Source organism: Ochlerotatus camptorhynchus, unplaced genomic scaffold (assembly GCF_037179485.1).
Source record: "Ochlerotatus camptorhynchus isolate MF236.1 unplaced genomic scaffold, CSIRO-AGI_Acam_v1.1 ptg000203l, whole genome shotgun sequence".
NCBI classification, from domain to species: domain Eukaryota; kingdom Metazoa; phylum Arthropoda; class Insecta; order Diptera; family Culicidae; genus Ochlerotatus; species Ochlerotatus camptorhynchus.
The window spans coordinates 4,234,191-4,248,494 of NW_027040693.1; the positions used below are offsets into that span (position 1 = coordinate 4,234,191).

The 14,304-nt window shown below is 40.6% G+C and overlaps 2 protein-coding genes across 4 annotated transcripts in view; both read left to right on the top strand.

Moving 5' to 3' along the window:
- Window positions 1-14,304, top strand: part of Calx (sodium/calcium exchanger 3) — a 771,840-nt gene that overhangs the window by 607,387 nt on the left and 150,149 nt on the right. The window lies entirely within an intron of this gene.
- Window positions 3,604-5,247, top strand: LOC135702956 (probable cytochrome P450 6a14). The gene is made up of 2 exons (XM_065224029.1): window positions 3,604-4,725; window positions 4,791-5,247. The coding sequence occupies exons 1-2, from the start codon at window positions 3,627-3,629 to the stop codon at window positions 5,204-5,206; spliced, it is 1,515 nt and encodes a 504-aa protein (XP_065080101.1). The 5' UTR covers window positions 3,604-3,626; the 3' UTR covers window positions 5,207-5,247.

The following is a 14,304-nucleotide window of genomic DNA, read 5'->3' on the forward strand; positions in this document are numbered from 1 at the left end:
CGGCTCCTGGCTTGTCGACACTGATCCGAAGTACAAAACACCTCTTTATCACTTTTCACTCGTTTATTACTTACGATTTCGGTGTCTGTAGTGTGTATGTGTGTGTAGTGCTGGCCAGCGATGACGGGATTCTGCAGCGGGTGGGGTTTTTCGGCGGCGGATGAACGGACTGTTCACAGTATATGCCGGTGCTCGACGTTTCTCACCGTGTGGCACGACGAATGTGGCACTGGGGCTCGATCGGGTGATCGACGGTGGTCTCTCAGTGGTTGTCGGTATCTTACCGATGGACGCTTGCTACACGGGTGTTGGCGGGTTAACGGACGCCCTCGTGGTTTTAGCCCGTAATTAATATGTCCTAAAGGAAATATGAGAGGTGGTCTTAGGGCTGGGAATCCCGCCACCGGGTTATTGATTGGGTCCTACCTGACTCCGTATGCGGTGGTATTATCCGGTATTTGTTGGTAACTCTTCACTATTTTTTTTTAAACTTAAAGCAAACTTGGCAGATTGAACTATCTCGCGCAATGGCTAAAGTGAAAGAGAACCTTCTCTTCAGTTTAACCGCAGACAACAAATCAAGAAGACTGGCAACTCTTCCGTTTTCTCATACGAACGCTATGAGACAGGTACAATCGCGTCATCTGCCGCTCAAAAGTAAATGCTTCGAACGAATTTGATAGCAAAGATTGCATCCTCAGAAGAAGGGTTTGTGTATTTGCTCATTTTTCTATGCGTTGCTTCCACCTTCACTCAAGCGCAGCGCCATTGTATCTGTTGCTTAGATTCTGGCAAAGTTGCCAGTCTTCTTGATTTGTTGTCTTCGGTTTAACCCAGTAGCTTCCCCCTTGACCTAAGCCCATTTCCACCTCCCTCCCACTTTTCCACCACCCCTTGTCCATATTCTTCTCCTGTTTCCAACGCCCACCTTCATCCTTACTCCTTCCCGTTATGTATTATGTGTTATGTGTTGTTGGTGTGACTCGGTTACAATTTTTAATTGGACCGTTGGTTTGGGAGTACATATTTACTTACATTCAAAACAAGACAATATTGCATACAAGAAACTGACATACAGATTGAATTCACAATGAATACACATATACCCTATTCCTCGCTCTCGCTATCTCCTGATTTTTCTCTCTCGAAGTGAACCAATAGGGTACAGAAACCAAAACGGTAACATGTTTTTCCAGGTTTGTCCAGGAAGAAATTCCCGAATATGAGAAAAGTAACGATTGGATTCACTCACACACTTAGAAATAACTATTTTTACACGAGACGTAATCCATCTTTGACGTAAATTATGGAACGTAAACAAATATGTCATGTAAAATTAAGTGTTCCTAAACCGAAGCATACGCAACTTGACGAAAAGTACGCTTGATTGAATTGATTTTCTCGTTTCTTTCAACTGATTCTTATGTCATTTGGGCCGCTTGCATGTGTCGGTCTCAGGGAACGGAAATTTACATGTTTTTTTTCGTAGTGTGCAGCCTATTGGTACTACTCCTAGTCTGAGTAAAATTTTCGCCGAATTTCCTTATTTTCTGGCAAATTTTTGAAGTTTTCCACAGAAAAACATGAGGCATATTTACGCATTACTGAGTTCTTGCACTTTTGGCGATTATGAGTAAACTAAACTCAAATTTGGGTCGTTCCATTCTCCGTTTACATTCTAATACTCTTCGGTTCATTTTGTCCGATAGTAAAAAAAAAGTCCCCATGGGATTTGTCGTTATCAGGGTACATCGCGGGTTGAAGCACTATCTCATCATTGGAATGTAAAACAATGCATCGATCGTCATCATTTCATCAGTTCAGTATAATCTAATCGCAACCTTTTCAATCATATTTCACACCGCAGTGCGGTAGCCGTAAGGGGTATGTTTACATATGTGCTGATTCATAATGCTGATTATCCAAAAGTGATGCAATCCGATCAAGAATGTGGCAGAAAAACTGTTGACATCATAGGTTTGCAAACGACACGCCCACCAGCACGTGAAAGTTTATTTTTTATTTTTTTTAAACTTTATTTCAAGAGCAAATTTTCATTTTGTCGAAAGTAACAGACAGCGAAACGACGAACGTACACTTTTCACGGGTTTCTCTGCGCTGTTACTTAAGACAAACGGCATCTCCATAGAAATCGGGTGACTTAAATAACATCGGAAAATATGGTGATCGTGATATACGTCAAAAAGCAATTTTACTGGTAAATAAATTTAAAAATGGGATGTGATTCTATATTCGGACAGTATATAGTGTAATAGCAGGAGCGTCGATTGACACTGTTAGCTCAACTTTGGTTAACCTTTATTACTTTCGACGTCATTAAAATTTGCTCTTGATTTAGAACACGTGAATCAGCACAAGTGTTAACACCTCATAAACAAACCAATCATATATTTTTTACACCCGTACTCACCCATATTTTAGATACACATTCCAAAATGTCCTACCTGCTTGGATCGATTTTCTTCATTGGCGTTCTCTTTCGTTAATAACTCACAGCAAACTCATCCCCAATTGTGTTATGCGTTTTGAGCGCTGGATGAGAACCTTCTTTATTAAACAATGTAGCAAAAATAGCACGGCATCTGTTTGCATAACCATGGTTATCGAAAAAGAAAGTCGATGATGAGAACCGATCAAAGCAGATAGGATCTTTCGAAATGTTCATCTAGATATGATTTCGAGATATACCTACTGAAAGTTGAACACGCAAAAATCCGGACTCATTAAAAACGCTGCCATAAAGTAAAATTTTCAAAATTTCACTGAATCAATCTAAGAGAGTATAGAATCGCAGTAGGCATTGGTTGTCAGGATAAGTTCATTTGTTTACATCATGGCCTTACCGGAGCAAACACGTCGCGATTCGATCCTGCACGCTCGAAACGAAAATCTCGGTCTATCCGCTCCTGGAAGTTTCCGATCAAATTCCTGGACAGGAGTTTCATACCTCGGGTAACCGGTAGACTGCCCCGGAAGAATGTAAAATCAAAAAGAAGTCGAAATTCCGCAAAAAGTTCTATATCTGGCAAGCAATCTGCAGATGTGGGTTGAATAGCGAAACTTACCAGGAGGAGAGCCTACGGAAGACAGTACTGTCTTTTCTGGAGCAGCATGAGGTGGATTGCCTATTCTGGCCGGACTTGGCAAGCTTTCACTGGTCAACATCCACCCAACGGTGGTGCAGCGAAAATGGCATCACACACGTTGCCAAGGAGATGAATCCGGTCAATATTCCAGAACTAAGGCCAATTGAGGAATACTGGTCAATTGGGAACTGCAATTTAGCGGAAATGTAATTTGCAAAAGATGCAAAAGATGATGATCCGTGTAGGAAGAAAAGTTTGAGCAATGGCCTATGGTAAGAAGGAAGACAAATGTATAGCTGTTACACTGAACTATGAAAAATAAACCGCATGTTTAAACCCTAACAACATTTTGAATCCGGATTTTTTCGTGCTCAACCTTTACCATCAGCATTGAGAGACTTAAAACTGAAAGAGATAAAATAATTTGGCTAGCACATCGACGTGCACCGCATCAACTCAAAATTTAGTCGTTCGTTGACCACGGTTACGATCAGTTCGTTCTCAAAAAGAAAAAAAAAAATGAGCTTCCTCAACACGGTGTTGTATTTGGTTCTACCGGCTGTTGGACTGCTGTACATCTACTTCCGTCGCAAGTACTCGTACTGGGCCGATCGGAATGTACCGTACGTGCCCGGCACGCTACCGTTGGGTTCCTTCAACGGTATGGGGTCCAAGTACCACTTCACCGAGGTGACGGATCAATTTTACAACCAGCACAAGAAGACCCACAAAGCCGTGGGAGTATATCTGTCGGTGAAACCGATTCTGTTCGTGAACGATATGGACTTGATCAAAACGATTTTGGTGAAAGATTTCAACAGCTTCCGTGATCGGGGCATGTACTACAACGAGAAAGATGATCCAATGTCGGCGCATCTGTTTTCGATTGAAGGCGAAAGGTGGCGCTTTCTTCGGAACAAGCTAAGCCCGACGTTCACTTCCGGCAAGATCAAGTACATGTTTCAGACGATTTGCGAGATTGGTGATGAATTTTTGACGTGCTTCGATAAGTACGTGGACGGAAAGCAACCGGCAGATTTAAAGGCTTTGGCGCAGAGATTTACCAGTGACGTTATTGCATCGTGCGCATTTGGATTGAAAACAAATGCGCTAAAGAATGAAGGCTCGGAATTGATGCAGAGGGGTGATAAGATCTTCAAACCCGATCGTTGGGAGACGATTAGGATGTTCACTGTGCTGAGCTACCGAGATTTATCCAGGAAGCTGGGAATGCGACAGTTGCCGAAGGATGCGACGGATTACTTCATGGATATCATTCGGGGAACGGTGGATCATCGAGAGAAGAGCAACGTGATACGACAGGACTTTTTGCAGCTATTGCTGCAGTTGAAAAATAAGGGAACAATCGACGATCACGAGGAAGACTCGAAGGATAAAATCACGATGAACGAATTGGCCGCACAAGCATTTTTGTTCTTCTTCGCTGGCTTCGAGACATCTTCGACAACTCTATCATTTGCTATGTTCGAATTAGCAAGCAATCCCGAGGTGCAGGAAAAGACCCGCGAAGAAATCACGCGTGTTCTGGCAAATCACGGCGGCCATATTACGTACGATGCGCTCAAAGAGATGACCTACCTGGACCAGGTCGTCAATGGTAAGTGGCTTATTTGTATTCCAAGCTCAATTTTACCAGCAAACAACATTCTTCCCCACCCGTAGAAACCCTTCGTAAGTATCCGCCCGTGGGCAACCTGATTCGCATTGCCAACGAACCTTACCGGATCGCCTCGCCCGAGGTCACCGTCGAAAAGGGAACCATGCTAATGATCCCAGTCCACCAGATTCAGCATGATCCGGAAATCTACCCGGAACCGGATCGTTTCGATCCGGAACGGTTCACCCCGGAAGCTGTCAACGCGCGCCATTCGCACAGCTTTCTCCCATTCGGCGATGGACCGCGAAACTGCATCGGAATGCGATTCGCCCTGGTGGAGGTCAAGTTCGGAATCGCTCAGCTGCTCAGCCGGTTGGGTTTCGGCGTGAACGGACGTACCCAGGTGCCGCTCCGCTACGATACCAAGTCCCAGCTGGCCGAGGTGGTCGGAGGCATCTGGTTGGATGTGCAGAAGATTTAAAAATCATCAGCGAAAAGACAAAAGAACACGATGACATCACACCGCTCGTCCAGTGAATCAAATTACGTAATGCTGAGTCGCCTTTGAACGAAAAATAAATGAGTAAATTAGAATTCCGGCAGTGAGGTCACACAAAAAAAAGTATAATAGATGGATATGTATATACGTGCTGAAGAAGTTAGTTCAGAGCAAATAACTGATTGGTCACTACTACTACTAGTATGGTGATCAGGCAAAGTGTTGCTTGTTTGCGTCGATGTGTACGGCCGTTGAATCTGACTCCTAATTGAGATGCGTTTGGTCAAATTCGTAAAATTGTAGGTCACTCTGGCTGTGTTCCGTTTGGTGAATTTTCACCTAAATTTCACACTTCGAAAATTCCGATGTTCGAGAAGGTTTTTTTCTAAATTGAACGGAACTCAAATATAAGTTGACTCAAAGGTCGTGCGGCAGCTCGTTTGTTTGACGAATGAAAAACTGTTGATCATGATGATGATGCCGAAACGCTAACATAAGTTAGAATACCTTTGTGTAATGTTGGGTAGAACTTGTTTCTGATGTATCAATGCATAAATAAACATATAGGACGCACAATAATAAAGGCACTGCCAAGGCAATAAAAAGAAAACTGCACCATCATATTCTGTGTTTGTTTCTAGCGCAGTAAGACCAGGAATTGTGTTATTATTTTGGTTGCCTATTCAATTGGTTGTTATTCAATTGGTTGTTATTCAATTGGTTGCCTTTCGGATTATTCGATGTACGTCCTGTAACTGATCTTCCTGCGAATCCTTCAGACCATATGGCAAACGTGAGCAGCTTGACAAAGAAATAGTCACCTTTCCTTTGCTACTATGGACATCTTCAATATGATGTCAGCGGTCTGACATTCGGGAAATCCATTGATGTTCTCCAAAGGCTTATGAGTCGAAGGCAGCATCTTTCACACCAAAGCCTGTTGCAGCTTGGCATGCGACCGCTCGAGATTGATTTTACGTTTCTTTAGGAAATTGTTCTGCTTCCGTAATTTATGATTTTCAGCTGTCAGTTTGGTTTGTCACTTCCTCTGCCAAACCATAGTAACTTTCTGAATAAAAGCATGAAATAGATTACAAATGAGGGGGTTGGAGGTGGAGGTGACTTTGATCGGTTCTCTTCATCGACTTTCTCTTTCGTTAATAGGTAATTCAGCTGCAAACACATTCCTTGATTCGTGTGCCATTCTGGATGCTAAATGAGAACCTTTCTTTATCAAACTATGCGGCAGAAATAGCGCAAAATCTGTTTATAAAGCTGTAGCTATCAAAAGAGAAAGTCGATGAAGAGATTCGATCAAAGTCACTTACACCCCTTTCCTTCTAACCTCCTCAAGTATAATCTTTTTCGAAGGTAGCATTCCAAAAACAACACGCATTTCCGTAAATATTTTGCATTACCTCCGACCAAATCGTTGAAACTAATCTCAATCATTTTACACTTTCGAAAAATGGAAATACGCACTATTCTGTCTAAATCTCACCAACACAGAAAAAAATTCTGAATATTAACTATCGCGTAGAATCTTCCTTCGTTCAACTTTGAGCTATACTTGGCATAAACAACGAAATTGTTTACAAGCTTGCATACAATATTGCTAATTTATGCGATATTGCACTTAAATTTACACGAAATATCGCGTAAATTTATGCCAAATCTAGCGTTAATTTTATGTGCGCTATATCTCGCAGAAATTTTTCGAACGATGCAGGGGTTAATCCGTGCATTGTTTCCTCTCATTCTTCATCGTTGTCATCAATACAACCATACAGATCGTTTTCGATATCAGATTCACCCGACGTCTCTTCAAATTGATATCAGTACCGCATGGTGGAGCAGTTTGCTCAACTTTACGACAACTTCGAGGCCTGCTTGAACCAGATTCATCGTTATTCGTTTCCTCTGGTCTTGGGCGAGTCTTGCCTGTTATTGATCATTTTGATCAGTGCCAATTTTAAGGAGGATTTTGGTCCTACAAAGTGAGTATTCTGAGAATTAGTGGAGCACGTTTAAGTAGTTTGCTCGACGAGATCTGCTTGGACCAGCTTGTGGTTCATCATCTAGACCAACAAAATTATTTGTTTCCTCTGGTCTTGGGCGAGTTTTGCTTAAGTTTGTTGATCGTTTTGGATCTTCAGTAGCCAATGCCAAGTAAGAGGATGGATCTTGGTCCTACAAAGCAATGATTCTGGGAATTAATGACCCCGGACTTAACGTCCCTTTGCTTTCCTTTGCCAAGAGAGGGTTTCTTGCTGTCAGGCGGCGACACGCCGGATCTTGATGATTTCTAATAAACAACAATACGAAGTGAGGCAATATTTAATTTTGGCTTGGCTGTCTGGCAATCACTCATCAGAACAAATTATAATTAATTAATTTGAGCTGATGAGTGATTGCCAGACTGTCAATCCGGAACTAAATATTGCAGTTATGGATGTGAGAATTCAGAGTTGATCGCGGATTGACTCATCCTCAATTCCGGAAACTCATTTAGCAGAAACTCAGAGTTTCTTTCGTTGGACAACTGAAGCACACGTTTTTTGGTGCAGTAGTACCACAGACAAACCGACCTAACTCTTAGAAGAAAATTCTTCAAAAAATATCGTCAATCGTATTTTGCATGCGCACTAGCACCATCTATCATCCACATTCCCAAGCAACATTTTTTTACCAGCTGCTTTTCCCTCGTTCTGTCAACGCGTCAGCTGTGTTGAATAAAAACAAAACAGATCGAAGTCAGTGATGCCGGTTCTACGAAATTTTCCGTAGATATATAGAATTGTTTGAATTCCGCGTAAATACGGATCAGTAGGAAAAATTCACTGAAGCTAAGACTTTTTTTTAGGGATTTGTTTTGTTTGTTTAGTGTGCTTTTTCTTTTGTGGAAACAAGTTTTAAACGAGGTAATGCATCACTTATTAGTACTCTTTCTACCACCGCTCATCACTTTAATGTATTACAGTAAAAAATATAATATGTATCAATCAATGAAATTCATGGTGAAGTATTGAACATCAATAACTGGTAAAAGGGGTAAATGTTGATAGAATATTACAGTCATCAACATGATTTGTTCTCGAATTCTGTGTTAATCGTGCAGCGTAATATTAGGAACGGAATGAATAATGTGCAGCACTTTTGATGTAATATTCAACAACTTTTTTTCTGTACTCATCAGATGTGGTATGTGTCTCCAGTGGGATGCCTTGACCACTTATCATTTTCAAGAGCTGACATCTACTAACTAGACGTGAAAAAGAACTGGCATCACTGATAACTTCGAAATGTGTTGACTTGCTCAGTGCTTCAGTGGCGCCACCATGACAAATGCAAGCACATTCCCAACTAAATCATTATTTGTGATGAGCGTTATGTCTGTTTGCCTGTGGTAGTACGTTTGCGAGCCATTTTAAGAAACCTTTAAAACTTATAGAAATGTTTGGCGTCCGAATAAAAATTATTCATAGTTTCTCAAATCAATGCAGGTTGTCTGGAATTTCCATCATAGTGGAACCTCACTATCATGAATTAAACAAATCTAACGTTTTACAGCATGCGAAATGGTTTGAAAGTAAAATGTAATACCAATACTTTAAGCATCATGCCTGAGTTTATTCGCCTGAGTTTTGCTTTGCAAAATTCAACTAAGCTAAAGGCACCGATGAGTTTTTAGGTTCAAAAATTAATTGCTTTATATTTTTCATCATTGGATGGGATACTAACATGAGTGTACCTCATTAGGCATAAATACGTTAGGCATACGGACGTTAGGCATAATGGACGTTAGGCATAAAGTCATTAGGCATAATGGACGTTAGGCATAATATACGTTAGGCATAATGGACGTTAGGCATAAAATACCTTGCTGCTGTGTAACTCTAGAAAACTGTTTCGAGCATGGTAAACAATGCTTAAATTAAACTAAGCGTTGAATAAAAAATGATACAAGTTAAACAAACATAGTTTATTTAATAAGCACAGTTTGGAATCCATTATTTATCAAATCATAAGCTTTTTTTTTATTATAGTCACTTTAACACTCTTGGGTTATTCGTGACTTGTCCGAGGGTAAGATTTGAAATCGTGACTTTGGCGTGAGAGGCATGGATGTTAACCACTACGCCGGGGTCGCCCCCTCAAATCATAAGTGACGTAGTTACATATTTACTTAGATCCAAGATTAGTAGCGATAGCGGTTAAGTAATCTGGCAATAAAAACTCAGCATAGTTTTGAACTATATCTTGAAATCAATCGCATCTAAAAATAAAAAATACACATTTGTTGTAATATATTCCTACACACATATTGCAATTGTCAAAGAAGAAAAGGTTTTCCTCAAAGAACAGCTCATGAAATAAAGAATGGTGAGTTCTGTGATTTTTCATTTAATAACAAAAAAAACAGCTAAGGTTGAATAAAATATGATGCCAAAGAACATCTCATGAAATGAAGAATGGTGAATTCTGTGGTTTTTCATTCAATAACAAAAAAACATACCTGCTGCTGCCATACTTTTCGATACAACGATTCTGTCATCAGAATGAAAACTAGCCAAACCGTCTGCTAATGTAAAGGAGCGATACTTCCATGAACAGTGACGAGTTGCCGAAACAAACAAGGAACTGTGGCAAACGTACTATCTGTAACCCAATACTTTGCCTGTCCAAGACGTCGCAAGTTTTCATGAGTTCCAAAAATTAAGGCTCTTTCATTATTGTCACCGAAGTCAGCAATCAATAGACGGTCCCCATTATCATCCTTCTGGAATTCATCGAGTAGATTATGCCTAACGTCCATTATGCCTAACGTCCTTTATGCCTAACGTCCATTATGCCTAACGTCCGTATGCCTAACGACCGTATGCCTAACGTCCGTATGCCTAACGTCCGTATGCTTAACGTCCGTATGCCTAACGTCGTGTACCCTACTAACATAACATGCATAAGAAATCGATTGACGTTTGATGGTTTTTTTTTTTATATCAAGAGTGAATTTTCAAATAACCGTATCTGATCAACGATACAAACCCCATTTCGTCGAAACTCTTAGCTCTGTCACACAAACTTGCGTGGACAAGCTAAAAAATCTGGAAGGTTGATGATGACCAGACACCACCACTCACCACACGCGGTGTTTGTAAAAACACCGTATGGAATTCAATTTTGAAATCTGTGTTAGGGAAATCGCGCTTTTTGCAGGCAATCGGTGATAATTTCAATCAGTGTTGGCAAAATCAGAAATCAATTGATATTTTTCCGCTCTCATGCGCTCGAAATATCACGCGTGATATTGGAACAAAATATCATGCTTGATATTGATTTTACAAGCTCCTTTGATACTGTGAGACTATTCACAACGTGCAAAAATCAAGCTGAGAGTTGACTCGACACAAAAATGATTCCGTTGCACATCGTTTTCTTAGAAAGAGAAAGTATAGTTTGCTATCTCTTTTTACTCCTCACCGATGGCAGACACGAAGTGACTGCTGCCAGCCGTTATGGAAGTTTTGGCTGCATTCGGATGTAAAGTAAAAATCATGGAACTCAATCTCACCACAGCTTGTTGAGATTTGCAGCTGGTGAGTTTTGTTAGCTTGATATTCCGAGCTGCGATATCACAGCTTGCAAAATCAACCGCAGTTGTTTGCTTGTTGATTTTTGTCTACGAAAATCAAGCGTGATCTTGGGCGTTGATGAGATTTGATTTTTTGATATTTTCCCAACACTGATTTCTATTAGTCACTTTGTCAAGCTTCTGCATGCATGTTCCATCAGACGTCACTGCTGTTGTTTGCGGTGACATCTATCGGAAACTATACACAATCTGTTTTCCTACGATTGTTAACAGAGAACACTGCAGTGCAAAGGCTGTCTGGTATTTACATCTATATATGCATTTAGATTATTATTCGAAGTCCCTCCTTTTTTACACATTCTGCACACAAAATAGCTCACCCCTCACAGAATTTCCCGCCGATTTTAATGAATGGGGCGGGGAAGAAAGTATCTTTTGTGCAGAATATGTAAAAAAGGAGAGACTTCAAATGTTAAAGTAAATGCATGTACACGGGAAAAAATCCGTTCCGAAATTTGTCAACCTGCAGTCACGAATTTCGGATCAAGGCAAATTTTTCGTTTACGAAAGTACAGCATGAACAAAACTCATGGAAACGTGAACCTTTTTCCGCAAAATAAATATAAAGCCTGCGTAACGGCGCTCCATGCACCAGCCCAGCAATCGTTTGTCATGAAAATGTGAACTCTTCTCTTGAAAATCATGTCTTAGTTCTCGTACTCATGATTGAAGTTCACGAATTTGGGTGATTCAGTTCACGAAAGCAGGAATATAGTTCATGAATATCGAAACAAAATGCACGAATTTAAACAACGAATCGTGAGAGTTTCTTTCTTCGGGATCTTCTCTTCAGTATTGAATTATACATGACGAATAGAAAAAGAAAGGCTCTACGTTTATAATACGCAATGCGTACAGTACTTTATGTTTTCATTCCTATATGAAATAAAAACCATTTTCTGAATCTCTGAAAACATTTGAGGTGTCACAATGTCATGAACATTTTGAAGGATGTCTTGGTAATTTCCGAGTCCTCTTGATGCAAGAAGTTCCTCCAATGAATTCCGTGGGTCACTTGTTGTATCTTGAATCAACTCACTGCAGTTTCCTTCCTCAAGAAGAACATATTGCACCCTGATATTGGTTTTTCGCTGCGTTTGAGGCACTTCGTTCAACAATAAGTGGCCCCTCGGATTCAATTTACTGCTGCTGCCGATCAGTAGCGGTGCGGCTTCTTCCTCCTTCTTTAATGAATGGACGCTCATGTGGGCTGCAGCTCGCTGCTTGTGGTTAGCCTTTCAATGTGTACTGGAGAACAGTATTGAACGGCTCCGAAAGCACTGGTGCTGCTGCTGATGATGATGAAGACCGACCGGACACCACCACACACGGTGATTGAATAAGATCGGATGGAATACTATTTTGAAATCTGTGTTGGGGAAAACGCTTTTTGCAGGCAATCGGTTATCATTTTGATCACCATTGCAAAATTTAGGTACGTATTGAAAATTGTACATGTGTTCATTTCGTAGAAAAATTTCCAATCGATTGATTTGTTTAGAATTAAAGTCCACCCGCTATTGCCAGAGTTATAAGTGGTCAAAATGTGACCACTTTTCGTAACACGCTGATTTCGTCTTTTTTTTTAATTGCTCCCCCAATATGTTGCCTAAAGACGTAATCCTACGTCAAAAGCAAATCGACAAATTCAAGGCTTAAATTTAATTCGATTGTGAATTCAAGTTGATTGGGCAAAGCCTTTCTAGAAATTAACCAGAGCCCATACCCATTCCACCACTGGTTCCACTGAATCGTCCCGATTACCTGGCACTGATTTTCAACCCGTTCCTTAGGCTTGGCTACTTCCCCTCGTGCTGGAAGTAAGCAAAAGTCATACCCATCCGTAAACGTGGGAAAGATCCTTCGTCTCCTTCCAGCTACAGACCTATCAGCCTTCTCTCAGGTTTTTCAAAGCTTCTTGAAAAAGCGATATACCGGGGTCTTCTAACATCTGCCGACGACAATAATATCTTACTTGAGGAGCAGTTTTGTTTTCGACAAGGTCGGTCGACTACTCACCAACTGACTCGAGTAAGTAATATTCTCAGACGGAACAAGTCTGTATCTAAAACATCTGCCATGGCATTGTTAGACGTCGAAAAAGAGTTCGACAATGTCTGGCATGAGGGGTTCGTGTACAAATTATAACGATACGGTCTTCCTTGTGAAGATCATCCAAAATTACCTTTCAGACAGGACATTCCAAGTCTCTGACAATGGTATCACTTCTGATGCCTTCAGCATTGTATTCTTGAGCCCATCCTCTTCAACTTGTTCACCTCCGACATTCCGGTTCCCCCAGATGGCGGAACGTTGTTTCTGTTTGCAGATGACACATCCATCGTCTACAATGGAAGGGTCATCGGAGCTCTTACAGCCAAACTTCAGGGAGTCTTGGATGTCCTGTTTGTGTATTTCAACAACTGGAAGATCCGTATCAACGTGGCAGACACCCAGGTCATAATATTTACATATTCCCAATCACCAAGACTTGTTCCATCTGCTTAAATGGCTCGGACTTACACTTGACAGCAAGTGCACCAAGTGCAACATCTTGAAAAGATCGCTGTGTCCGATTATCAATAGGAGGTCCATCTTATCCCTGAAAAATAAGCTTGCTGTCTATAATCCTAATAACTAATAACTATAACTATAACTAATCGTACCTGTTATTGAGTATGGTATGCAAAGTTGGGAGAGTTGTTTCAAATGCTATCATCTTAAACTGCATAGGATCCAGAACGAGATCCTTAGGATGATCTTAAACTTAAACAGTCTTCCGTGGACTCGAAACTCTAAGATCCACCTCCTGGCTGGAATTCAAACATTAGAAGAACGGAGAGTATTTCTCCAGTAAAGGTTCAGAGACACCTGGTCTGAGATCAGATCAACAGATCATACGTGATCTAGCACGTTAGGCTAAGGTATACTCGTAGACAGGCATGGAAAATCATTTGCATTCATTTCGTGCATTCATTTACATTCATTTGCCCCTAACTTTTTTCATCAACAGAATTCCACAAAATAATGTATGGAGCTTTTGTAGGTTTATTAACTACAACTTTTGTAAACAACTCAAATCCGTATCTCTTATTTACGACAAACCAGAGCAAACAGAAGTCACTACTGTTTTTCAGTGAATGTATTTAACATTCACTGAAAAACAGTAACAAGTTCTACCCGCTCTAATTCGTGATGCATAAGAGATACAGATTTGAGTTACGGGCAAAAGTTGTAGCTAATAACAAAACCTACTAAAGTTCTTTACACCATTTTGCAGATTGCTGTTGATGAAAAAAGTTAGAGGCAAATGAATGTAAATGATTGCATGAAATGAATGTAAATGATTTTCCATGCCTGCTCGTAGATAGGTAGGTTATCACATTTTTCAATTTAAGCAAAACTCACCCTCTAAGGAGTATTCGGT

Coding starts and splice junctions, on each gene's coding strand:
- LOC135702956 (XM_065224029.1), top strand. CDS start 3,627: ATGAGCTTCCTCAACACGGTGTTGTATTTGGTTCTACCGGCTGTTGGA. Junction 4,726..4,790: donor CCTGGACCAGGTCGTCAATG/GTAAGTGGCTTA, acceptor CCCCACCCGTAG/AAACCCTTCGTAAGTATCCG.